General features: G+C 38.8%; 1 protein-coding gene across 3 annotated transcripts in view; it reads left to right on the forward strand.

The window, feature by feature from the left end:
* The first annotated feature begins 2,328 nt into the window (after positions 1-2,328).
* Positions 2,329-26,817, forward strand: part of ryr2b (ryanodine receptor 2b (cardiac)) — an 82,284-nt gene continuing 57,795 nt past the window's right edge. For 2 of the 3 annotated variants that reach the window (XM_074646221.1, XM_074646223.1), the window contains exons 1-21: positions 10,100-10,195; positions 10,283-10,357; positions 10,816-10,972; positions 11,101-11,265; positions 11,807-11,928; positions 13,656-13,839; positions 13,926-14,061; positions 15,367-15,462; positions 15,672-15,790; positions 16,582-16,715; positions 19,941-20,182; positions 21,493-21,685; positions 21,953-22,172; positions 22,408-22,512; positions 22,673-22,776; positions 23,591-23,674; positions 23,887-24,046; positions 24,333-24,480; positions 24,758-24,966; positions 26,132-26,306; positions 26,504-26,712. In XM_074646221.1, the coding sequence (XP_074502322.1) occupies positions 10,287-10,357; positions 10,816-10,972; positions 11,101-11,265; positions 11,807-11,928; positions 13,656-13,839; positions 13,926-14,061; positions 15,367-15,462; positions 15,672-15,790; positions 16,582-16,715; positions 19,941-20,182; positions 21,493-21,685; positions 21,953-22,172; positions 22,408-22,512; positions 22,673-22,776; positions 23,591-23,674; positions 23,887-24,046; positions 24,333-24,480; positions 24,758-24,966; positions 26,132-26,306; positions 26,504-26,712 (3,033 nt within the window). In that variant the 5' untranslated portion in view covers positions 10,100-10,195; positions 10,283-10,286. Of the gene's footprint in view, positions 2,463-5,855; positions 5,976-6,430; positions 6,536-8,152; positions 8,228-8,369; positions 8,449-8,597; positions 8,711-9,078; positions 9,203-10,098; positions 10,196-10,282; positions 10,358-10,815; positions 10,973-11,100; positions 11,266-11,806; positions 11,929-13,655; positions 13,840-13,925; positions 14,062-15,366; positions 15,463-15,671; positions 15,791-16,581; positions 16,716-19,940; positions 20,183-21,492; positions 21,686-21,952; positions 22,173-22,407; positions 22,513-22,672; positions 22,777-23,590; positions 23,675-23,886; positions 24,047-24,332; positions 24,481-24,757; positions 24,967-26,131; positions 26,307-26,503; positions 26,713-26,817 lie in introns of those variants that run through there. The other variant, XM_074646224.1, reaches the window with a different exon arrangement.

Consider the following 26,817-nt stretch of genomic DNA (forward strand, 5'->3'; position numbering starts at 1 on the left):
CCATATTGGAAAATATTTAAAGCCACAATTCACAAGACTCAGTGATCAGAAAGTCTGAACGATTTATTTTGATCAGAAGTGGTTGTGGTTTTACTTGGTATAGAATAGTGATATATGCAATGACATCTTCTGAAGCTCCAATTATTCCTTCCTTATTCCTGCTTGATGTAGGAATTTGCTTTTTGTAGAGCATTGCCTCAAGATGTCTGGATGGCATTACAGAACAGGACAGTGAATCACAAAATTCAAAAGGCTTCTCTCTTCGAACACCATGAATGTGGTCAGCAAATGTCAGGGCAATCAACCTATTACATTATGCAATATCTTCTGTGGGAGCGGACTGTTTGGCGCTAGGGTGGTATAAATGTAAATCCAATTTTATTCGGAATGGAAAGGTCATGTAACCAAATGGGCAGGGGTCATCTGGGGATAATGAAGCCATCAGGGAATTTGATTGTATTTAGCCCATTTGATTTTGACATATTTGGTGTGGTAGCGAGAGAAAAGTCAAGAGGTCATCATAAAACATTCTTGTTACTCCCTCTGGGCACTGTGAATATCCAAAATCCCAAAGAAATCCATCTGTTAGATTGCAGATACAAAAGGGACTAAAGGATTAGTAAAGTGAAAGTTATGACCAGATTGTGTCTCTGGAGGAAATATTGGGGGATCATTAAAATCAAGCAGAAATACAAACAGGAACTTTTTCCTAATAAATTCCAAGATGTTTCCGAGGAAGAAAGTGGAAGATTGAGACAGTTAGAACACTTCCAATTAATTAAGCTCATACTGTAGATTATTAAAAAAAACAAAGTCTTTAGTCACAGAAGGTCAGCTAAACAAAAAAGACTAAGGTTTCAAGAAATAAATGACTACTTGAGTATTTCCATTTCATGCTACTTCATAGGCTACTTCTACTCCACTACATGTTAGTGCCAGTATTGTACTGTTTACTCCACTTAATTTGACAACAGATACTAGTTACCTTGCAGATTCTGATTATATATGTGAAATATAAATCAACTAATAAATTATGATGTATTAAGCTGATGGAATTAGTCCCACCTATACCAGCTGTAACATTGGTGACATTAATGCATCAATTACAATCCAAAAATGTAATATTATAATATTCCTCAAAAGAGGAACAGGACTTGTTGCTGAAATAACCTTTACTATCAAAAGAGCCATTTTAGGCAAAAAAAATAATAAATAATCTGTCTGGAGCCGCAAAACATTTGAGCATTGTGATGAAGGTAACACAGTTTATAGTCTAAGTTTATAGTATATAAGTCTAATGCAGTGAGGGCCACAGTGCAAATACTACGGAGTATTAGGGCCACATTGAGGGAAAAAACATGAGATTTCCAGAATAAAGTCATAATTTAACAAGGAAAAAAAGTCGTAATATATCGAGAATAAAGTCGTAACTTAACGAGGAAAAAGTCGTAATATTACAAGAATAAAGTCATAACTTAACGAGGAAATAAAGTCGTAATATTACGAGAATAAAGTCGTAACTTAACGAGGAAAAAATTTGTAATATTACGAGAATAAAGTCGTAACTTAACGAGAAAAAAAGTCGTAATATTACGAGAATAAAGTCGTAACTTAACGAGGAAATTTTTTTTAATATTACGAGAATAAAGTCGTAACTTAACGAGAAAAAAAGTCGTAATATTACGAGAATAAAGTCATAACTTAACGAGAAAATAATCATAATATTACGAGAATAAAGTCGTAACTTAACGAGTAAAAAGCCGTAATATTACGAGAATAAAGTCATAATCTAACGAGGAAAAAAAGTCGTAATATATCGAGAATAAAGTCGTAACTTAACGAGGAAAAAAGTCGTAATATTACAAGAATAAAGCCATAGCTTAACGAGGAAATAAAGTCGTAATATTACGAGAATAAAGTCATAATTTAACGAGAAATAAAGAAAATAACACATAAAATTACTACTTTATAATATTACGACTTTATTCTCGAAATATTCAGATTGCATTTTTTTCCTCAATGTGGCCCTAATACTCCGTCGTACCATAGACCTACAAAAATTATAAATAAAAATGAAAATGAAAATAAAAAAGTTATTCAGCCACTGGAGAGGGGCTAAAGAGCCGCAGGTTGCTGACCCCTGCCCCAGACTATAAGGAGAAAATATTTATCAGGTAGAAATGTAGATACTGCAGACCATAGACTGTATGCAGGCCTTAGATACTGCAGATCATAGACTGGATGCAGGCCTGGACCTTTAACCTTTCTACACAAAAAAGATGGCGTCAGGACCGCCCATTCAACCAGACTCCTCCCCTCTCATCCACGGCTGTACACACCTTCTCACTCCCGCTCCTCCAGTCCTCCTCTTTCTCCTTCTGTGCCACCAATGTTGCTCAAGTGTGCTTCAAAGAATGGCTGACACTGGAGAGGCCGACGACGAATTCCAGTTTCTACGAACGGTGAGTCAGCCATCTTTCAACCTCGTTTAGATGTAATGTTACCAGGCTGATATTTGGTCCAGAACAGAGAGGATCATGGGAGAGGATGTGTTAACCAGCTAAACTCCACAGGTGTCAACTAATTAGCTAGTTAGCTAATTAGGTAGTAAGCTAACTTAGCTCTTTGGAAGGGAGCCTCAATGTCTCATATTCTTGTTTTAAAACAGCTCAATACAGATTTAAAAGACTTTATTTGTGTAGCTAACATTAGTCCTCAGGAGTATAGTGTCTATAAGGATAAAAAAAGTAACGTTACCTAGAGGTGTTCATTAAAGTGTCCAACTCCATGTTTGCTAGTTAACACTATTTTTCAATTCAATTCAATTTGCTTTATTGATCATGACTGTCAGGTGAACAATATTGCTAAAGCGTCAATTCAATAATAAATAAGAAAAAAAAGAACAAAATAAAAACAAAAACATATATAAACATATATACAATTCATAATGCAAATTACAATATATTGATATTTAAAAAGAACATGCATTAATGTAAATGGAAAAAAACAATAAAGAAGTAATTCATGTTTGTTGTGTCAATAAAACAAACAAACAAATAAAAAACAATTAATAACAATATATTGCAATATCAAAGGATTAATGTAAAAAAAAACACAATAACAACCATGAAATAGAGGAGTAAATAAAAGGCAGAGTGTGAGTTACATCTATTATGTGTTGTTGTGGTTGTCTCTTAGGCTGTGACATGCACTGACACTAACTTTAGGCTAACGTTACATCTTTACACACTGAAGTTCAACTCTTTTTTAAAGATAAACTGCAACCTAAGAAGCTGCAACATATTTTCTTTCATTATCGTATCACCTCTGTTTTAATAATGTCTACTTTTCAGTGACTTATTGTATTAACAGATGAGCTAACATTAGTTTAATATCAAAATCAAGTATGACCTTATGATGCAAATAAAAGTTCTTAATTTCATGTTCTTCTTTTTTATTGAAATTATGTTGTATTTATATAAGTATAAGTAACATTAATAACATTTAATTTATGAATGTGCTTTACTTTTAGTGCACAGCTCCCCCAGCTGCATTTTTGCTATCTTCATCAGTTTGTTTGGTTTTGTCACTGACAGTAAAGGAAGACCACAAATGGCTTGTTTCACCCTCACTGCAAGATGCTATCATTGCTCCCTCGGTGCAAGTTGTCCTCTCACAGCTTGTTATCTTTACCCTCTGATAAGGGCATGTCACAGGCAGAGTGTCTGCTGTGGATATGAGACAAACACATACTTGCAGTGATGAGGTGGTGATATAGATGGTTACTGAACCAAGCACACAGATCAATCCGCAATATGAAATTGCACTGTAGATATCTGTGTCATACATTATTTCATTAAATGCAGGGTTCCCCCCCAGGACATTTATCAACCGAGGCTGGAAGCCACCCCGATCTGACGGATCTTGCCCCATGATCAATTTAGTTGGTAGATGACAGCAGAAACATACTGGTTAAATATATGCCGTTTGTGAAATAGCACCTCTGCTATTTGTCCCTGAAGGTCAAATAGCATTTATGTCATAAAAGTGTATTCATATTTTTTATGATGCTAGTAGAGGTGGTCTTTGTTTGATGCAAGGTGGTCCGCCTCCTCTTCAAATGTACAGATTGGAATACATAGACCAGCTTCAGTTTCAAATCCAAAACGAGACTTTTTTAAAGTCTGTTGCAGCTGAATAAACATTTTCCAATTGCCAGGCCTTTTGACATTTGGATTAAGTCCTGTAGTTTAGTAAATTTCCACTTGCCAAATGTACCTCGAAGAAGAGCCGAGTCCTTTAGCCATCTGAATGCCCCACAGTGCCTCAGCGGTGGGCAGTGTGTTTGACTGAATGCAGAGTACTGCTGATATGAAGAGTGGAAAGAAGGGTGAATCAGGGGTCAGACAGTGCAGTATCTTCCCAATATGGAGGTATGGAGAGGTGTTCGTAGTCCCGGCTGAAATTTGGAGACCAGTTGTCTGATGTTCCTCTCTATAGTTCCTTAAATAGATGTGAAACGCCTAATTCGTTTCACGTGGTTCGTTTGGCATTTAACTGAAGATAAGATGAATTCTAGGTGAGAGAGATCTACTGTACATGCCTTTACAGTAAGGCTTGACCATGTTTCGCTGATATATAAGCAAGGCTCTATGCTTACATTTATTTTTAGGGGCACTTATAAAACCTTCAGTAACAGCTCATCATTTAATATATATACTGTATATTTTCATGTAATCTGTTCAGGGGTTTTGTCCATACTTGGCAACCTTGAGACCTCAAAAATAGGGAGGATTTCAAAAAACAAAGCGAGGGGTGATTCAGAGACTTTGTTTCCTGCATTCTGGTGACATTTAAAGAATGAAATTGACAAAATAATAAGAACACTGCAACGAAATTTTTTGTTAAATAGGCCAACTTTTAATTTTACTTTTAATTCTCAGGAAAGAAAACTGAACAATTTCACCCCTCTGGCGTGAACTTGTGTGAATCTCTGGTATAAACTAGGCTAATTCTAATTCATCAGTTTTCATTCATTCATTCACTTGTTGCCCCTGCTTGAGTATTTCTTTCTCTTAGTACTCTCCATTTCTCTCTCCTTCTCTCACTCACTGAAGGCCCTTTCAGATACAATGCGATAACGGCACCACTGAGCTCTGAAACCTGTTATTTCACACACACACAGCTCAAACCGTGCCACGGTGTCACGAGCAGCTCTCCTCCACCGGGAAAAGACAATTGGTGTAGCTCTATTGCCGTCCGGCTGGAAACAGTAGGGCTTATGACTTATACACACTGTACAGTGCCAGAAACAGGTTGAGATAACGAAAAAGGAAAAAAAAGGTGTGAAAAATTGCCATAAATCGGGAGAAATGTGGGAGAAGTGTGAAACCGGGAGAGGCCAATGAAAAACGTGAGTTTCCCTGGAAAATCGGGAGGGTTGGGAAGTATGGCGTCATTTATTTCTTAGATATTTGTGGGTTTGTTCACAGGATTCCTAAAGGTCAAATGTAAGCACTGAATGGGTATGTTTGGTCACCATACCTGACGACGCTGTTAACTCCCTTAAAAGAATTCTATTAGCCGTAATATGAAATTCAGTGGTGATTTGTAGTGTTCCTGCTTCAGAGCCTACATTTCAGAGGGAGCGCCGAGTGCTAGAATTTCTTTTGCCATGATGGTCTATAATTGATCTGTATCAGCTTTGACCTTCACAAACAAATCAGTTGAATCTTAATTTGTTTTTCATTTTATGAATGTGCTTTTTTTTTTTTTTTTAAATATGTAGGAATCTGCAACTCTTATGCACATGAATTTGTGCTCATGGCTGCCATCTGTGTGTGTGTTTTCCTCAGGGAGATGAAGTGGTTTTGCAGAGTACCTTCACCTCCCATGAGGAACATGTGAAGCTCTGTCTGGCAGCAGAGGGATTTGGCAGCAGACTTTGCAGACTTGAGCCCACCTCTAACTGCAAGGTAATATAAAGAGCTCTACCTCCATTGTCTTTCCTCATTGCCAGAGCAGTCTTATTTGTCAATTATTGTCACACTTCATCTCTCTTTAAATTTGGAATAATAAAAGAGAGATGTGTAAAATGATGCAAATAATTCACAAAAAAAAGTTTAGGAATGTTTGACTTTTACAGAGTTTCCTTCTACAAATCCACCTCTAAATTAGTAACTCATCATATTTAATATTTCACAATGTTAAATTCAAGTTTAATGTTTCTTACTCATTTATTCTTTATCTTTTTATATGTCTTGTCTTTGGGTGCCAGATTTGCTTCTTTTATTCACAGTTTGGACTGCCAAATTCCCAATTCGCTGTGGTCCTTGTCACTGCTAATTGCACTATTGGCCCGTGAATGGAGTCGACAGATATGAAGCTGCCTCAATGACACACGCTCTACTGTCTTTTTTATTTCTACCAGAATGTTCCTCCAGACTTGTCTGTATGTGGCTTTGTCGTGGCCCAGTGTCTGTCTGTTCGAGCCCTGCAAGAGATGCTGGCCCACAGTGAGCACCTGGCTACAGAGGTGAGAGTCTTCTCTTCTCCCAATGCATCTCAACACTCCTGAAACTTATGTTATTTGCAATGTATATATCAATGTCACTGTGACATCCATACTATAATTTATGGAATTGGATTTAAGTACCATAATTGGAATTTCAAGATACTACAGAACAGTGCAGGAATTTCACCGGCAGCTAGTTGCCGTCATGACCCCTCTGTCTGGCCTTGATGCCCTTCTGAAAATGACCGTATCTTTCCTGTCAATACGGCTTTGAGACATCAATGTCTTTTGTTGAGATTCTGAATTCTTATTGGACAAAATCAAATGAAACGCTGTGCACATAACCAGAGGTGGGTTTGATTTCCAGCCTGGTATGAGCCACTGAAAACCGGGCTATTTATGACAATACTTTGACACTGGGCGCAGCTGCGCTGCATTCGTTGGAGCTGATCCACTGTAGACAATCAGACGCAGTGCGTTTCAGAAGCGTCCCAGAAGTGGCTCTCCATTCTGCTCCGCTAAAAATACACGCTTAGTATATTTTTGACAGAGCTGCAAGTGTCTCCATCGCTGGTTGAGGGGATGCACCCAAAACTGGCTCCTTCTCCTTCTACCCCCTTTTTCCTTTTTGTAGCCTTTCAAGGAGGAGAAGAAAATGTGAGCGTTCTCCTCCTGCTAACAGGCACTGTATGTGAATATGGACACAAACTAATGATAAGGATGACTGTCTTTTCAACAACTAAAACACAGCCACACATCTTTGATCCATGTTGTTCATAACTGGAATTTAAATTTAATTTATACATTTAATTTTATAACTTTGTCTGTAGACTAACAAAGTAGGAAATAACAACTTAAAAATATTGGTACATTTTAAATACCAATAAATTATTTTGTGATAGAAACAAACAGCTTTATTTATTTATTTGTTTCTCTGGTAGTAATACTATGTATTAAAAATAAAATCATCCTTAACCATTAAGTTAAACTCATTATTTCCATCGACTTAAAGTCATTGTTTATTGATGGCCTTGCTGCCCTGGCATTTGACCTTTGTGCCCTCAAAAAACTGACACCAAACACCAAAGGGCCAAGTGGCCTTGACCCTAAAATGATGAAAAACCAGGCCTGCTACAGACACTGTCAAAATACTGTCAAGATACCACTGCCACAACAAGTTGCCAGGTTAAACTGAGCTCATATCAGCCTTACTTGCAGTTGAAAGTAAAATACATGTTATTGTACTGACCTCTACTATTTTGTAAACTGTTGACCACAATATAGACCATTATTTTAGGGATTTGGACTGTTCAATCATCTGGAGGAACAAGGTTAACACAATCTTATAGCATTAACAAATAAAGCCATTGTAAAGCTGGAACAGCGTTAAGTATTTACAATACAATCATCATAAAATGTGATTATTTTGTTCGCTTGTTACTTAACAAGCGAACAAAATAATCACATTTTATGATGATTGTGTCTTTTATTTGCTCTATTCTGCTTAATTATTTGCTATTATTGAAATTGATCATTTTTTCATTTAGTCTTCGTTTCTATTTCTTTTTTAGTTTATTCACTTTTCACTCTACTGTGGTGTTTACTCATACTCTGAGTTAATGTGAATGTGATTCACAGGTGGGAGCTGGAGGAAGCCATCGCACCCTTCTGTATGGCCAGGCAGTGTTGTTCCTACACTCATACAGTGGCATGGTGAGTCATCTTGATATAATGCAGATATACATCAGAAGGGGTCAGTCTTACATTGCCAACAGTTTTATTAGTTTTTTTTCATTTTTTGTTCATATTTTCACTGAAATATACAGAATATCTATTGTTTATTTCACTCACACAGTATCTCAGCTGCTTGTCTTCATCTCACGCTTCAACGGACAAGCTGGCTTTTGATGTTGGTCTGCAGGAGGATAAAGCAGGTATTTGGTGCTGGGCCTTTTTAAACCGATGAAATTTGTAAATGTTTTTCTTTCAAATTCTTTGTTGAAATACTTTTTACCAAACTGTATATATCATGTGGAAGAGCAAAAACTCTTCTTGGTATATATTCTCTGTGTGTGTGGCTCAGGTGAGGCATGTTGGTGGACCGTCCACCCAGCATCCAGACAGAGGTCAGAGGGTGAGAAAGTGCGTGTTGGAGATGACCTCATACTGGTCAATGTTTCCTCAGAGAGATATCTGGTGAGTCAGTGTAGAAGTAAAGATGTTTATGCTTAAATGACAAAGAATCTGCTTTAATTATTTCAGACTATATCCAATGTCAAACACCCTCTAACCTATTTAAAGAAATCACAAACTACTAATTAAACATTTGAAGCTGTGTGTTCTTTCCCACTGCATTTCTTCTCCATCTTTCTCCGGAGCAGAATCAGAAACTGCTATATATATCATTAGTTTAATTTCCTTTGACTTAATTCGGTAGTTGGCAATCTGCATTCTCTCCGCCTCTGATGAGTTGATTAGCATAATTGTTTATGATAACAGCTATTATTGTAGAAAAATCAGAAGTTGTATTCATTGTTGATGAGCCCATTTTTGTTTCTTCCCAGCACCTGTCCTTTGGCACTGTATTTGACAACAAAAGCTTAAGTGACAGCCTGATTGTCAATGCAGCCTTCCAGCAGACTCTCTGGAGTGTCGCTCCCATTTGCTCTGGAGGTGGAGTCGCTCAAGGCAAGTTTTGTTTTCTTTTTGCTATCTAAGCATATTTGAAAAAACAAACTCTCAATCTCTAAAATTATATAATCCAACTGATTGTTGTGTCTAAGAAACGTGGTCAACGAGGTATTCCAGCCACATGTGATGTCCTCTGATGTTGGCGATGAGTCACAATCAGGTTGCAAATGTTCAAGTGCAGACTTTTAATGATGTTAGTTAGCACTCTGTATACGCTATACGTGTTCAGACCAATAGCGAAACAAATCTTCACCTCGCTTTACTTGCGCGAGTTGGACCGCCGGTATCATTTGTCTTCATTCGCGCTAGACGAGCCGGAGAGGAGAAGGAGCTTGTCTTAATAGATACCAGCAACTTTTCTTTCTGCCATTTCCGCCATCAACCATGGAAGAAATAACCACTGTTGCTGCTTTGTACATGATTGTGGAAGTCCCAGATGTCAGAAAACCAAACGGCGTCGTGTCTGGGTTCATAACATCACCCGGCGGCGAGCTGTATTCAAAAACAGTGCCATTGCACTGACTGTATCTAGCCAGCCACACGTCGCTACTGTTGTATGAACCCAAAATAAACAGATTGTGCTGTGATTTAATTACAATAAACAGATCAAAAGGATGCCGAAATAACTAAATTTCTCGCTTGAGTTGAAATATTTCAACTCCCGCAAATGATGCAAATTTTGCGTATTTGCATCTATTCACCTCTTTGCAATGACTTTGTTTGTAATAATTTCGCTCTTGGTGTGAACACACCATAAGAGCTGTGCCTACAGTTACTATGAAGCATACTCGCTTGGAGTAGTAACCCTTGTTTAACAGTTACAGCCTGCTTCAAGATGCAGTAAAATGCCTCTTTCAGTATATTATGTCTGGTGTCCGTTGTGCTAATTCTAGGATACCTGAAGGGGGACGACACATTGCGGCTACTCCACAGCCATAGTGACGCATGTCTGACTATTCCGTCCACAGAGCAGGGAGAGGAACTGCAAAGGTCAGTTGAAGGGAGCAATGTCCTGTCGTGTCAGCTAGACAAATCGTCCTTTAATTCTGTTGTCATGTCTTTTTTTTCTTAATTTAGGATAATGCATTATGAGATTGGATCAGTCTCCAGCCATGCCCGCTCTCTCTGGAGGCTGGAGATTCTGCGTGTTGTGTAAGTAGACATGGGATGTGATGATCCGCTCACTTTCAGTTTCAAGTAATATTTAGCCTCATATAAAAGAATGGTATTTTAAGCTCGACAGTTATAAACTTATTTTTGGAAAATTATCAAATTTTGAAAATATTTTTATAGTCTCATTTGCAGAAAAAAAAAGAAAATAATGAACACATAAGCACAGCAGTTGATTATCGTTAGTATTATATTGCACACACTGCTGCTAGTCATTGCCAGAGCAGGGCCCAGAATTTCTGTTTCTGCTGTTATTGCCCTCAGAGGCTGGAACCATATCTAATATCACTTGCCCAGAATGGAATTAGGGTTGTGTATCCCCTGCTTGCTCCCCCGCCATTTCAACAATAAAGAGGGAAAACTAAATGTTCTGGACTGCTCAGTGTCCTTCGAGGGAAAACAAAACCAACTAAAAACATAATTCTCTTGATACACCTTAGTTGGAGTGGTAGGCACACATGCTGGGGGCAGCCTTTTCGGCTCCGCCATGTGACCACTGGGAGGTACCTGGGTCTTACAGACGAGAAAGGCCTACATCTGGTTGATCGAGACAAGGCCGACATCAACACAACCTCCTTCTGCTTTCGATCATCGAAGGTCAGGAGTCACATGAGAAATACACTGAACTTTTTTAAGACTGCTACAGTATGATCAATTCAGATCAGTTTATTATTTGAGAAACACATCTGTTTGTGATACGTTCAACAATAGATTTTCTCTTACAGGAGAAGCTTGACGCTGGCACAAAGACTAACGTCGATGGCATGGGGATCCCAGAGATCAAGTATGGAGACTCCATTTGTTATGTTCAGCATGTAGACTCTGGACTCTGGCTCACTTACCAAGCTATTGATGCCCAATCTACACGCATGGGAGGGGCGCAGCGAAAGGTAAACCTTTTAGATAAAATAATATGATAAGAGAACCATTATTGATTAATCAAAAGGGTAAGGCTCATTTTATATAGAGTGATGACATATTTTTGTAGGCCAACCCGGAAATTAGGAATCGCACGGTTTCCCTCGACTAAAACCCAATGGGATGTTTCCATTTGAGTTTTGGATTATTGCAGAAAATAAACTCTGTGGCAAACAAACGTTTATGATGCTTACACCTTTTTATTCTGTAAGAGAATTTCCACAAATGAAACAAAACAAACTGATTTTTGAAGTGTGAATGCAATCGTTAAAATCTCTTAGGCTATTGTAAACCAAAGACCTTATTTCAGGCATCTAATTAAAAACCCATTGACTCCAAAATGAAGGACCTGGAAGTGTTAAAATACTAAAAATGTTTCGGGTTTTAGGATTCATTCCTGCACCACTCTATATTGACTATCTTATAAGAATGTTGAATATGAAAATGAACTGAATTGCACTTTAGTATAGTGAAAGAATAGATGGGAAATGATTGCAAATACTGTGTTTCCAGGCCATTTTGCACAGCGAGGGCCATATGGACGATGGGCTGACGCTGTCTCGTTCTCAGAGGGAAGAATCTCACACTGCCCGACTCATCCGGAGTGCTACTCTCCTCTTCACTCGCTTTATCAGGTACTGCATGCCATGTCTAGACCCTCAGTCCGTGTAACAATGTCTCTATCAGTGGTATCCATGAATGACTGAGTGAAGGGTGTTGTTTCCCACTGTCTAGTTGTCCTCGTTAGAGCTAGACCGATATACTGGCCTAGCCGTTATATCGATATTTGCTTATTGCAGATGTATTGGTATCCGTGTATATACCGGCCGATATGTAACAATGTGTCTCCATTACATAGTTTGTTTACCAGAGAGCACTGACAAGTTGATTTTTCCTTTCTTTTTTATACACATTTTTTTTAATTGACAATCAGCATCAAACACATTTTCTAATATTGTATGCATACATCATCCATTTATGTTTGTTTGAAATTACCCATTTTAAGATTTATGACAAACACAGAGAAAAGTAACAAACAGTGAAAACTATGTGCATTTGCACATACTACTATGTGCATTTAGGGAGACATGTTGATTTTTCAACTGTAAAATGCCCCATTCACTTTGTGTCTTGGTCACATTTCTTTAAAGGTGCTAAATTCCAAATTCAGAGCATATCTATTGCCTCCATGTGACTCTACACGGTGATGGCTGAGCTGACGGCTAGCAGCAAATGGTGCTAACAGCACGAACAGTGCGAGCAATGGCAACAGTGCTGACAGCTAACAGAGTTCACCTGAGGGGGAACCGGAGGGTGGATGCTATGCTTCCACGACAACACTGTGGGTCAGGACGGCGTTATCAGCGGTAACTGCTGTATGAGCGCAGTGCAGAGCAGCGGCGATTAGCTAGCCAGTGTGTCACACACACTGGGACTCAAATGCACTAACATACTGGTTGAGCGGCCGGACCGGCTACGTAAACAAAGCACAGAGAAGCTCGGATTACAACACACACAGAGGGAGAGTGACTTCATTCTCTGCTCAGGATGCCATTACTCCACTATATATAGCACCTTTAAAAAAAAAAAGGAAAAAAAAAGATCTAAGTGATGCATGTCAAGATTATTTGTTTTCTTGTGTTTATGGTTTAAAAAAAATCACAATCGGCCGATATACCGTTATTGGATTTTTTAAACTCAAATATTTAGGTGGCTTCAAAGGCCTTAAAAATCCATTATCTGTCATTTGTAAGTCGTTGTCGTATACGAGTGGTACTTCATTTAAGTATCACAAAGCATCCAAACTCTATGACTATGTATGAGATGTGCCACACACACACATAATACCCCGTTACACCACCACAGACTTTGGCTGTCTTGGAATATCCCAAAAAATATCCTGTGGCATACAGTACCATAGCAATAACTGAAGAAAATTTCAAAATACCATGGGAATACAACCATGCTTTTAAAAAGCTAGAACTGCATAATTAAACACTGAGAGAAAACTCTGGAAGATGGAATAACTTACGTCTCAGATACTCAGACTTTCTGTTTTTCTGTCTTTAAAAAAACAAAAATAACATTACATTTTCAAGGACTTTAACATCTGTATATAACACCCTCTATAATTAGACCTTTGATAAGGATAACATATCAGTGTCATAGATACTTCCAAGGGCCAGTCATATTGGTCAACTTCCAACCCGATCTTCTTTTAATGATGGCAGGAAGATTTGGAAGTCTGGTAGTTAGCCAGGAAATAATCACTTCTATGATATATTATTATACTTAACCTGACTTTTCTTTAAATAACATTTCCCGCTGGGATTATTAAAGTACTCTATCCATCCATCTTTAGGAAACTGGATGGTTTTACTCAACAAGGAAACCTGACATCTGTCAGCCTGCCAATGGAGATAGTGACATGTAGTCTGCAGGATCTGATAAACTATTTCCAGCCTCCACCGGAGGGGCAAGGCCATGAAGCTAAACAGAACAACATGACAGCGCTAAAGAATCGCCAGAACATGTTTCAAGAAGAGGTAAATCTATATGTGTGAATTAATAAATCACCCTACATATGATATGTTTATCACTGTTCCATAAGTATACCCCCTTTTCTTCGCAGGGTGTGATAGATTTGGTCCTAGATTGTATTGACCGTCTACACCAATATAGTAGTGGCTCTCATTTTGCTGAGGCTGCCCAGAGTGACACAGGAGAAGAGTGGGAGACCATCCTCAACCGTTTCTATGAGCTACTGGGTGAGAATTAACACACATCTTCTCAGTATAGATGGCTCAATACCACATTTTCAGTTTCAATACTGACACCACAACATTGATTATCTACTGACACAGATACCAAACAGATACACCTTTTCCTCTTTAATATTTACTGTGCTGTTAATAACCCATTAAATGCATTTTACTTTACTCAATAGACATCTTGAAAATCATCCATCTGTTTTTCCGTGAAATACATTAGTTGTGTGTTATGCCTAGTTCACACTACACGTCTTTAGCCCCGATTTTCCACTCCCTGACAGTTTTGGGAGCTCCCCAACAAAAGCGCCAGATCAGAGGCACATTGGCGCTCGAGCATCGTGTGTGAGCTGCTCAAAGACGAGAGCTGAGAGGCTCGCCGATGCCTCACACAGACACATTCCAGATATCTAGCATACTAAATATCTGGGCCTGTCGGGGACTCCGGCCACAAGCTACAGCGAATGAGAGCACAAGACACGGATTGAGGGGTAACCTGGGGGAGGAGCGGGTCGCCTGTAACAAAAGGAACTTAGAGCAAAGTTGTTGTTGCACCCAGAGGAATAAATCATAAAAAAAGAGTGTGGTAACTAGTGGGAAAAATGCTATTTTGTAAACACGTGCCAACAACAGCATCAGCATTTTGTTCAAGTTCAAGACCTGAGAATTTCAGTGGAACAAAACTTCTTAACATACAAAAAAGAAAAAACAAACAAACTGTAAACTGTCATGATGGCTGCGAATGCTAGCTTCCCTTTTGTGACTTAAACCATGCACATTAAAATCAGCTCGCCTTAAAAGAATGTTTAAAATCTCATTATTCCAGCCGCATTCTTAAAACATTTTTTTTCCAAGCTAGTAGTACACAGCTCTATGCATATAATCTTACATTTCTGACAGATCAATAATCAGTGTGTAGACACCACTGAGGGCGACGCAGAATTCAGATAACTTAAGACAAATACATTTTAAATTCTATTAAACATGGTAATACCTTATTCTAGTCATTTACCATGTATTTCTCACAGGTGTTATCGTGACAAAACATGGTTTGGAGACCTCATCAGGGATTCCTCCTGGTGAAAGATCTTGTAATGTGTGACCTCCTGTCGCCGCCTGTCAGTCATGTAGTGTGAAAACCACAATGACTTAAAGACTCACGATTATAAGACAGCAAGTTGTGTAGTGTGAACGGTACAGCGATGTGACGACTTTGAAAGTCTTGTAGTGTGAACTCGGCTTAAGTGACTAAGTCTTGTGAATCCTGAACATTGTTCTAATAAAATCCTTCCTTTTCTCCTTCAGCTGCTCTGATCCGGGGAAACCGTGCGAACTGTTCACATTTCTCAGGTTCTCTAGACTGGCTGATTAGCAGGCTAGACCGTCTGGAGGCCTCTTATGGTTGGTTGGATTTGTGGGCATTTCAATAACAATCCTTATGATATTTTTGGTACACCTGTGTTTGAGTTGTTTTACATCAGTTAGATTATGTAGTGAAATATTCTTTCTAACATTAGTTATCATATCTTATCTCAACATCATGGCGAAAATATAGACAGTAAGTGCAGGGTATCTTCCCGACGGTAATGAGCTATTGCTTCCATGTACAGGAGTCTTGGAGGTTCTACACTGCGTCTTAGTGGAAAGTCCTGAAGCACTCAACGTCATCAAGGAAGAACACATTCATTCTATCATCTCTTTTCTAGACAAGCATGGATGCAACCACAAGGTAATGTTTGCAAGGTTTTCGTGTTTTTTAAATAAAAATCGTGAGTTATGTGCATGCTTTATCAAAAATGGAAAAAATGTTGTTTTTATTAATTCAGTTTATTTCTCAGGAACAGTGCATATTAATAAACATTACTGTAAATATGCCAGAATTAGCCAGGAGGCTAGTTTTTATCCGTAGTCCCAGGGCAGGTTTGAAGTTGGCTGCCTAAAACTATAATCATTTAAGGCATATCGATTACAGTAAAAGTAAAACACAGACAGACATAAGCAGAACACAGACATGGGCCACAGTAAAAGCAGAGTAAATTATGGCTCAACAAAACAAAAAGCAAAAACAGAGAGCGATATGAGCAACAAGACAGCAGTAGCACTAAGGTAAGTCAAGCAACAGGGCAGTTTAGCGGCATACAAGTTGTATATTGACAGACATTTGACAAATGATAAAGGCATCCAAACCACTGCTGACAGATTTGGTGGCTTAAAAGCCATGTTAACCAGTTATTGTCCTTGTTGTGATGTTATTTCTGCATTTATTGGCTCAATTCAATTTAGATTTTTAGGGTAAAAACACACCTGTTATTATCTTTTCTGAGATGACATTTACACTGTTTTGTATGCATATGCAATATGGTTTGGAAATGAAACGAACTCAGTATTTCATCAAAAAGAAAAAACACAGAAACAAGTATTGCAGCTGTTAGCAGATTTTGATCTCTTCCCTAAGGGGGGATCTTTTCCATGTGTTTATCGAGCTATTGCCGGATGAAGTGCTGACAGGTTGTGTTGCAGGTGCTGGAGGTGCTGTGCTCTCTGTGTGTGTGTCACGGTGTAGCTGTGCGGTCCAATCAGAACCTCATCTGTGACAACCTGCTGCCAGACAGAGATTTGCTGCTTCAAACACGACTGGCTAATCAGGTCACCAGGTACAATTTTAGAATGTTTTAAAATCTCTAAATATGACTTTGTTTTTGTTTCTGAATCTTCTTCTGCATTTAAATCTGTCTCTAATGATGTCTGCTTGTCAATTACTATACACAAAAACAGACGTACAAAAGATATCAAAATCACAATATTTGTTATATCTGTGATATAAAAGAGCTAGGGCTGGACGATATGACCAAAAATGTTATCGCAATATGTTTTTTTATATTGATCGATGTTGATAATTATCACGATATATATTTAGTACTACTACTAATAATAATAATGCTCAAATTACAGTTTTAAGCGTATTCTCCTTAAGACAAAACCCTAAATAAATCAATCAATCCAATCAATCAATGACTTTATTCGTCCCCAGTGGGGCATTGTTTATGCAGCAGCTGGATGAATACATTTAGCACACATAAAACACAGTGAACATAAATGCAACACTAAGACAAAAAAAACATACAATAAATACACAGTAAAAATACAGTCAATTAAAAAAACAAACAATAAGTCAAACCATTATGCAAATAACTACCTATACTATAACTTAGGAGGGAGATGGCAGAGAAGGTTAATTATGATTTATAATATACAATTATTTATTTTCAGAAGTGCTGGGTTGATTACATATGTGCAGTATATATGACACATGATGGCCATCTCACTGCTGCACGCTACTTTTGCAGAATATTTGCAGCGTCTTGCCTGCAGAATCCATGGAAGGCTTCTGGGTTAGTCCTATGTTAACTTGAATGAGGATAAAATAATTGAATCGTACCTCTCTTCTAGACTTTTCAAATGTTATTGGATCGAATTAATCGAATGCAGATAGTGAAACGAATCATTTCATGGGAGTTGTGACGCTCAAATGAATTTATCCACAATTTATTCACAACCGTAGTGACGGAACGTTAGGCTACGGCGGAGCCTACGATGATGAGAACTCAAAACAACTTCATAATAATTTTATCAAAAATATATCTCTAAATGTATCATAATCGTGGAAGATTTCAGAGTGAAAATGTTTGAGATTTGTTTTATCGCCCAGCCCAAAAAAGAGCACATTTAAAAATCACGTGTGTAGCGATGGAGTGCATGTTCCCATATGCTATCTTTGCTTTTATTTAGCCTTGGAGAATCAATGAATGAGGGCTTTTGTTTCTCTAGCTCTTTTCATCCTTGGGTCGTGCATTTGTTTGGCTGAGTGCTGTTTGTCAATTGTAGAGAGCTCACTGCTGCGGGTCTTGGTCTATCTGTAATTATGTCCACATCCTTGATGCAGGAAATACTTCAGATTTCTCCGCAGTACAGCACTCATCTTTTCTCTAACAGACTTGAGTTAATTGAAGAATTATTTGTCTCCTTCAGTGTCGTCTCTTCATTTGTTGCACCAATTGCTTTTTTTCCCGAATGATGTCTGAGCACAGATGTTCTTCGTCTCAGCCTCTTCCAATGAGATTTTGGAAAAGTTGCTTGACTTAATCTTTGGACATTTTTATCCAGTTTCATCATATTTCATCTCTGAATATTTTGGCCCGGCTGTGCCAGTCTGATCTTATAGGCAGTTTCCATTTCCCTTTTCCTTTGAGCTTGTTTTTTTTTTTCACTCCATCTGCCCTTTCTTCCGTAGCAGCTGCCTTCTTTTATCACGCTTTTCTCTATCAGCAGCCGATTTCGTTCCTCAGGCCTTATAGCTTATTTTGTTTCAAATTTTTTTTCGCACCTGCTCAGTCCATTCCCAGCTCTCTCCTCCTCTTCAAGCCATTTCTCATCCTTATCACTTCTACTGCTTGTTCAACTAAATGCCTCGTTAGTGCACTTCTTTTATCTCATCAATTTCTTTTCTCTTTTCCATCTTCTCCTTGCCCACCACATTTTGTCAATGCTTCCAGATGCCCCTTTTTCTATTCTTTTTTCCTTATCCATACTTCTGATCCATTTTTATCTAATCTCTTTTAGCATCTTAACCAGGTCACACATTTCTCTCCGTCTTTTTCCCATTCTCTCAATTCCCTCTGTCTTCACTGTCAAGGGCATGGTTAGTGTCACTATATGAACTGGCCTTTATTCTCAAGACACTGTGTTGGCCAGACTTATTTCCAGCAACATATTGGTGATTTTCTTGTCCACATACCTCCATCATATTATCATACTCTGCTTCTAAATGATCTGTGGTAATTCAGTTTCAGTATTGATATTGGGGATGGCAAAAGGAGGACCTCTACAAGAGCCTGGTTCAGTATGTGTTCATTCATTTATATATTCATACCAATGCAATGTGCTGTGCCCTTGAGAGTTGAGTTATGCTCTGTGGGAACTGGAGAGAGTACCAAAGGCCCTGTGATGGTGATGAACCCTTACAAACAGGATGAAAGCCGGTGGGATTGAGGTGTAAAGCGGGATGGAGAAATGAACAGCAACAGTCAAGCAGGGATTTTTTCCATAGATGTGATTTTTACAAGTGATCACACACAAGTTACAAAAAGTTCCACAACTCTCAGCAATGTGTAGCTGGTGTACAACAAAAGCAGCCTCACAGGTGCAGCAGATTCTACCAGCTACCCTCTCTCTCTGACACCCCACTGCTTTCCCACCTGGCATATCAATATCTACGGTCTCTACCATTACACAGTGAAGGACACATAAACACTCCTACAATAAATTAAGTCATATATATACAATTTACCCTTACCAATATTTCTTTATTTATACAAAAAAATACAAACTAGAGACCTAGGGCATTCAGAGGATGTATGGCTTTCCTAGGTATGTTGACAATAAGGATAACAATAAGGGGGTTTCTGAGCAGTTTCCAGAACAGAAGTGCTCGCCATCCAATCGCCGAAAAATGCAATTCTTGCAGAAATCTCCAAATGTCAAAAGTTTTTTATACCAAATCACAGCATGGCTTTTTCTGTGGTGTTCCTCAAGGTCTTGGTGTCTTAATGTTGTATTTTGTAGGGATTATTGATCATTTTTATCAATTCTTGAGTGGTAAAAAATGGTTAGATTTAGCACCAATTCTAAATCTAAAATCAAATTAATCTCCAGGTTCCCAGCTTTCAGATGATGTACACCACTTCTATGTGACCTATACTTTTGACCGGCTATCTCCCCCTAAATACCCCCCGTCTCCCCTAAAAAAGACAAAACAACAGGTCTATTGTGCGTCTCAGCGGGTTAAGTTGTTTGTGTTGTTTTGTTTGTCTCCACCACAGCATGAGACCAAACATTTTTTTGGCTTTGGGGGAAGATTCAGCCCAGCATCGGAGGTGGTACTATGAGCTGGTTGTGGATCATGTCGACTCCTTCCTCACATCTGAGCCCACACACCTGCGTGTTGGCTGGGCTCGCACTGAGGACTACCAGCCCAGGCCCACAGGTGGTGAAGGCTGGGGGGGCAGCGGCGTGGGAGACGACCTCTGCTCGTACGGCTTTGATGGGCTTCACCTCTGGTCAGGTGAGGATGAGAGCAAACAAGAGATAAAAGATTCAGTCATTCACTGAAATATGATTATGATTATTTCAGTCGTGTTTAGTTTAGTTAGGCCTAGGAGGATCTAGGAGTGCAAGATATCTATAAAGAGCATAGACCAGCAGAAACTGTCAGCAAAACATTGTAAACAGACTGTAAACATACATACACATACAATATACACATGTTGTCTAGAATATAATGTAGGATGGGATATCACTTCCACAGGAAATATTTAAAATAGGGCTGTCAACCATTTAAAATATTTAATTGCGATTAATCGTATTGTCCATAGTTAATTGGGATTAATCGTAAATTAATCACACATTTTTTATCTTCTTATTTTTTATGGCTGCTTCATGCAAATGTATATGTATATATTTATTATTGGAAATCAATTATCAACACAAAACAATGACAAATATTGTCCAGAAACCCTCACAGGTACTGCATTTAGCATAAAAGATATGCTCAAATCATAACATGGCAAACTCAGACCCAACAGGCAACAACATCTGTCAGTATGTCAGTGTGCTGACTTGACTATGACTTGCCCCAAACTGCATGTGATTATCATAAAGTGGGCATGTTTGTAAAGGGGAGACTCGTGGGTATCCATAGAACCCATTTTCATTCACATATCTTGAGGTCAGAGGTCAAGGGATCCCTTTGAAAATGGCCATGTCAGTATTTCCTCGCCAAAACTTTGCATAAGCTTGGAGCTTTATTATTATTTAGCCTCTTTCACGACAAGCTGATATGACACGAAACAACCTCCAAAAGATCGATTGCGTTGAAAACAATTAGTGGTGTTAAAACGAATTTGCGTCAAATTGAATTTAGTGCCAAAAGGACATATATGGGATTTGTATTACTGTGGCTACTTTAAAAGAGCAACAAAGAAATTCAATAAAATAGATGTTTTTTAATTTGCCTGTTTTGGATTCTCAGCAGCTCGTTCCTTTAAGCCTGCATAGAGAGAGATTGGGAGTAATAATAATTAATCAACAGCAGCAGCAGCAGCACTAATGCTTGCAGTGAGTGATGCAGCAACAATACTTTTGGTTTTAAAAAAAAAAATAGTTTATGCCACATTGAGATCAGTTCAGAAACTTGCATTTAGTTTTATTGGAGTTGCTGTGGGGTTTTTAAAGTACTGTAAATCCTTGAATCTTAAAAAACATGTTGCTGCACTTAAATGCCGTCTGTTTTGAGTTTAGGAGAAGCTAAAAACAAACAATACAAAAGAAATCTGAACCCGGATGACTTCAAAGGCTGTGTCTCCTGAATCTCAGGCTGCGTGGGCCGCAGGGTGAGCTCTCTCTCCCCTCACCTGCTGAAAGATGACGATGTGGTCAGCTGCTGTCTAGACCTCAGTGCTCCCTGCATCTCCTTCCGGGTCAACGGTCTGCCTGTGCAGGGCATGTTGGAGAACTTCAGTGCTGATGGACTTCTTTATCCTGTTATCAGCTTCTCTGCTGGAGTCAAGTCAGTAGTGGAGATGTGTTTTTGTTTAACTGGTCTACATAGCATTAAAGTACATTTTGCTGTATTACTGAATACAGCAAAATGTACTTTAATGCTATGTAGACAAGGCTGTCCTTTTTTCTATAGTAAAGAGTAATAATAAATGTTAAAGAAAAGTCAAAACTTTACTGAAACATCATTCTTTTTGTCTCACGTAATGCTTTTGTCTCTGTAAGGAACTCAGTACATACAGTACATGTCTTCCGTTTTCCTGTTTCTGGAACTCAGGGTTCGTTTTCTGTTTGGAGGACGACATGGAGAGTTTCGCTTCTTGCCCCCACCAGGTTTTGCTCCATGCTCTGATGCTCTGCTGCCGAGAGTCAAGCTGAAGTTAGAGCCATGTCAGAAATACATCTTGGATCATGGAGAGGGGAAACAAGAGCTCATTGGCCCTTTAGTACCTGCCACTCCAGTGACCTTTACTCCCACACCAGTAGACATCAGCAAGGTAAAAAAATCTGCATAGTCAAACAGATGTTATTAAAAAATCTTACTTTTATTTATTTATTTTTTATTTTAGAACGTTGATTTAACTTTTTGGACAGGAACAGATTTAAGATTTAGAAAAATATAATATTAAATTGGATATAAAGATATTTATATCAAATTGAAGTTGATCCTTTGTGTAGAAATATACCATATCGATGTAGTTTAGTTACCTTTAACTCATATTACCCTCTTAGGTGGTATTGCCTCAACAACTTGAGGATATCCGAGAAAAAATGGCTGAGAATATCCATGAACTCTGGGCAATGGACAAGATTGATCTTGGATGGACACATGGACCTGTAAGAAATGAGAAACATCAATAATTTAATTACATTGCATAAAAGAAATCACCTTGTCACATAGTATGTAAAAGAATAATAACATTGACTACTTGACTAGTCCAGCTCGCTTCAGTTTTACTTGGCGCATAAAAAAAAAATATTGGCCTTTGTCAAACAGGTGAGAGATGAAGTCAAGAGGCACGATCCGTGTCTGGTGGAGTTCTCCAAGCTGTCTGAGCAGGAGAGGAACCAGAACCTTCAGATAGCTCAGGACACCCTCAGGTGAGCTGTCTGCTATCTGCATCATACAGTACACAACATTTTTGAAACTTTTGAAACTTTTCCACTCCACCCACACAACAAACAGCTTAACCCTCTGAGACCCACAGTAGACCTATATTTTGTCTTTTTAAGGGGAGTACAGGGGGTATTTAGGAGGAGATAGCAGGTCAACAGTAGATGTCACATAGAAGTAGTGTACATCATCTGAAAGCTGGGAACGTAAAGAATAATTTGAGATGCAGCTCAGCACTGTGTGTCAAGTTGTTCTAGTCATAAATCAGAAAAGAAAATAATAATAATTAATTAAAATACATTGTGAAAGTGTATAAGGGCTTAGAACATTAGAATGAAAGTACATGATGGCCATTCCCATGCTCTATCATGTCTCATAAGTTGTTGCAGCAATGTTTGGGTTGATACCATTTGTATACCAAACTGCTCAGAAACCTCCTTATTGTCAATATAGCTAGGAAAGCCATCCATCCTCTGAATGCCCTAGGTCTGTAGTTTGTGGTTGTAAAGTTTCATGAGGCTGTGATTGTCCTAGAGGTCACCACAGATCATTTTATACAGTGAGGGCAAGTTTAAAAAAATGTAGCATGACCTGAATGGTACCAATTACTTAGATTTTCTAGTGATATGATACCAGTCTCTTCACTATAGCTCTAAAACTGAGCCCTGCTACAGCCTCTGAAAAATGTAAAGTTTGCCGAGGGCGCCGGCGCCCTTAAGGAGTGGAGGAGGTTAAATTTACATATTTTTGATGCTTGTTTTCACGATGAGTGAATGGTTTCTGTTTGTTTTTCTACTGGAGGACTCTCCTTGCCCTTGGCTTCCACATTGGTTTGACTGATGACCACGCTGAGGAGAGAATCAACTACACAAGACTAGCCACCAAGTATGTACATGTTTGGTTGCATTTTGTTTGGAGTCCTTGCACATATGAATGTCATGTTTGTCACCGTTGTTTTTTAGCCCAACATGTGAGTTGCCTCATGTCTATTTTTTCATGAAGAGTTTGCCTAGGGCAGCTCAAATTCTGAGTTTACGATATTTATTTTAATGTGATTTCCATTTTGACACGCATCCATTTTTCATTCCCTTTCTCAGGTATGAGCAGCCCAGTGGCTATAGACCGGCCCCAGTAGACTTGAGCCAGGTTTTTCTGAGCCCAGCCCTCGAGGAAGTGGTTCACTTGCTGGCAGAGAACGATCATAATGTATGGGCCAGAGAGCGCATCAAGCAGGGATGGACCTATGGAGCCCAACAGGTTTATGTTCTGTATTTCTGCATTGGCCAGACACTGCTGAGGAGGAAATGCATTTGAACAACTTGTTTTCAGTCCTAATATTGTATGTAACCGTAATCAAAATTAGCTTTCTTGTTTTCAGATAGTATTAAGAGTATAGTATGAACAGGTATTACCTGTACATTGTCTCTCAGTCACAACATAGAAATGCACATAGTAACAACCTGCTCTGGCAACACAATCACTGATACTGTTCTCTGACTAATGTAGTAGTCCATTTTTTTCCTCTTTGCGTCTGTGATTTTAGGATGTGAAAGCGAAGCGTAGCCCGCACCTCGTGCCCTACAGCCTTCTTGATGAAAGGAGTAGGAGAGTGGGCAGGGAGAGTGTCAGAGAGGCCGTCTGTACTCTGCTGGCCTACGGTTACAGCTTGGAACCTCTCAACCAGGAACGGAGTATGTCTCAAAGCCCTGTCATCAATCTTATCCATTATAGCTCAGTTCAGTTCACTGTTGTTTATTGTAACCAGCATAAGATAACGCATGCAATGTTTAGTTAAGATAAGGCTCTGTTTGTTATCAACCAAATGAGTATTAGTTGCACCATTTTACAGAATATTCACAATACTGCAAAATATGTTAAAAATACACTGTTTTTAATGGGGGTTGAATGAAAATCAAGTTATTATTTTGGCAGATAACACAACATTTTTTCTGTTTCTTGGATTTACAGCCACATTATCAAATCCATGTCTCTTCTCTGCCGAGAAGTGCAGAGTGTTCCGACCAGATAAATCCTACTCTGTGACCCGGGGGAAGTGGTACTTTGAATTTGAAATAGTGACAGCTGGTAATATGAGAGTGGGCTGGGCCCGACCAGGCTGCACCCCTGATAAAGAGCTCGGCTCAGATGACCAGGCATTTGTCTTCGATGGATTTGAGGTGAGATATTCAAATTTGAGAGTTCTTAATATGACCACAATAAACGTCAATAAGCCCACATCACAATGTGACTTTGTTAAAGCCCCAATATGGATTTTTTTCCTCTTGTCATAATAAAACATGGCTTTATGTTCCCACAGTTCTTAATTTCCTCTCACAGTATACAGAAATATAATATGACTGGATCTAATAAAAATTCAAAATCTGTTTACAAACTGGTGAGTTTTGGCAGTGGCATCGGAAATGATGCCAGATGATGTTTTGTAGATCAGACAGAGACAGAACTGTGGTCTTATGCTTATCCTTTTCTGTAAAACAGCCGTCTAATGAGAGGAATTGAAAGAATTAGAAAGTCAAAACAAAATATCTAACTTCAACATTCAGGCACTATCATCTAAATTCAACCCCGGTGCGTGACCAAAAACACAGCTGTAATTAAGATGTGTGACCCTGATTAAACAGTGCCAGCGCCAGTACCAGTTTCTGCTGGACTATTTCCATATTATTTAAAGATAATAGACATAAGCGCAGCCACTGTTATCTGCTGAGTTGAGTCTAATGATCTTGTTGGCATCTTATCTCATGCTGTGCCTAATGGTTTTTTCACCTCTTTTCCTGTTGTGTGAGGCTTTTACACTCCGGTAATTGAAATTACAATTATGACAAGTAACAATTAGGTTGTAAATACATAAAATGTGGGGTCTTCCTAGTAAGAATTATATTGCAGATATCCAGAATGCTCATTCGTCATTTGTCCTAGGAAGAATGTCATTGTGGATATCTGAAATGTTCATTTTGATTAGGAAGAATTGCATTATAGATATCTGCAATACATATCCAGTCTAGCTATTAAATGTAAAAATGGCCACTTATACTTTTTAAGGATTTAAAGATATCTTAAATTGAATTTTGGATAGGAGAAATAAAGTTTTAGATATCTTAAACAATTTTTACTAGTAAGAATGTCATTGCAGATATCTCTAATTGCCATTCTGACTAATAAGAACACAATTTAGACTAGGAGGAGAAATATTATGTAAATCTAAAATACATAAAGTGTATTTTGGATAGACATGAGTGTAAACTTGACTGGTTGGCGGAGGCATACAACCGCGAGGCGGTAATTCTAGTTCTTTCTAACTCCTTGTCTTCCTTCTGCTCTCAGGCGCAGTGGTACCATCAGGGCGTTGAGCCCCTGGGACGTCCGTGGCAGAGAGGCGATGTGGTGGGTTGCTTGGTGGACATGGCTGAACGCACCATGATGGTCACGCTCAATGGAGAGGTGCTGTTTAATGACAGAGGATCAGAGCTGGCTGCCAAGGACTTTGATATCGGAGACGGTCAGAAAGAGTTTTTTGACTTTATACAGTGTATTTCACAGACTTAGTTACTGTTTATTAAACTGAAAGTTAAGACATTGTTTTTCAATGTGGCAGTGATATCCTTTTTTTTTGAGAAAGTCCAAACTATATCCAAGACTTAAATATATTTATCAGACGGAAATATCTTTTATCCTGTCTCTCCCCATATATCCCAGGCCTGTTGCCTATGGTCAGTGTCGGGGTGAACCAGGTGGGAAGGCTGAACCTGGGTCGTCAAGCGGGCTCTCTGCAGTACTTTACTGTGTGTGGCCTGCAGGAGGGCTATGAACCATTTGCTGTCAACATGGCCAGAGACCCAGCCCTGTGGATGAGTTGGAAACAGCCTCAGTTTACCTCTATAATGCCTGATGATCACAACCTACAGGTTAGTTTTTACCAGTCTACGGGCTTTCGTTTATCTAGTAGCTTGGTGAATATGTCTTCTCGAGCATGTAGTATGGTGCAGTGGCTGTGTGGGCTCCAGAGTCGC

Source organism: Sebastes fasciatus, chromosome 9 (assembly GCF_043250625.1).
Source record: "Sebastes fasciatus isolate fSebFas1 chromosome 9, fSebFas1.pri, whole genome shotgun sequence".
Taxonomy (NCBI): Eukaryota; Metazoa; Chordata; class Actinopteri; order Perciformes; family Sebastidae; genus Sebastes; species Sebastes fasciatus.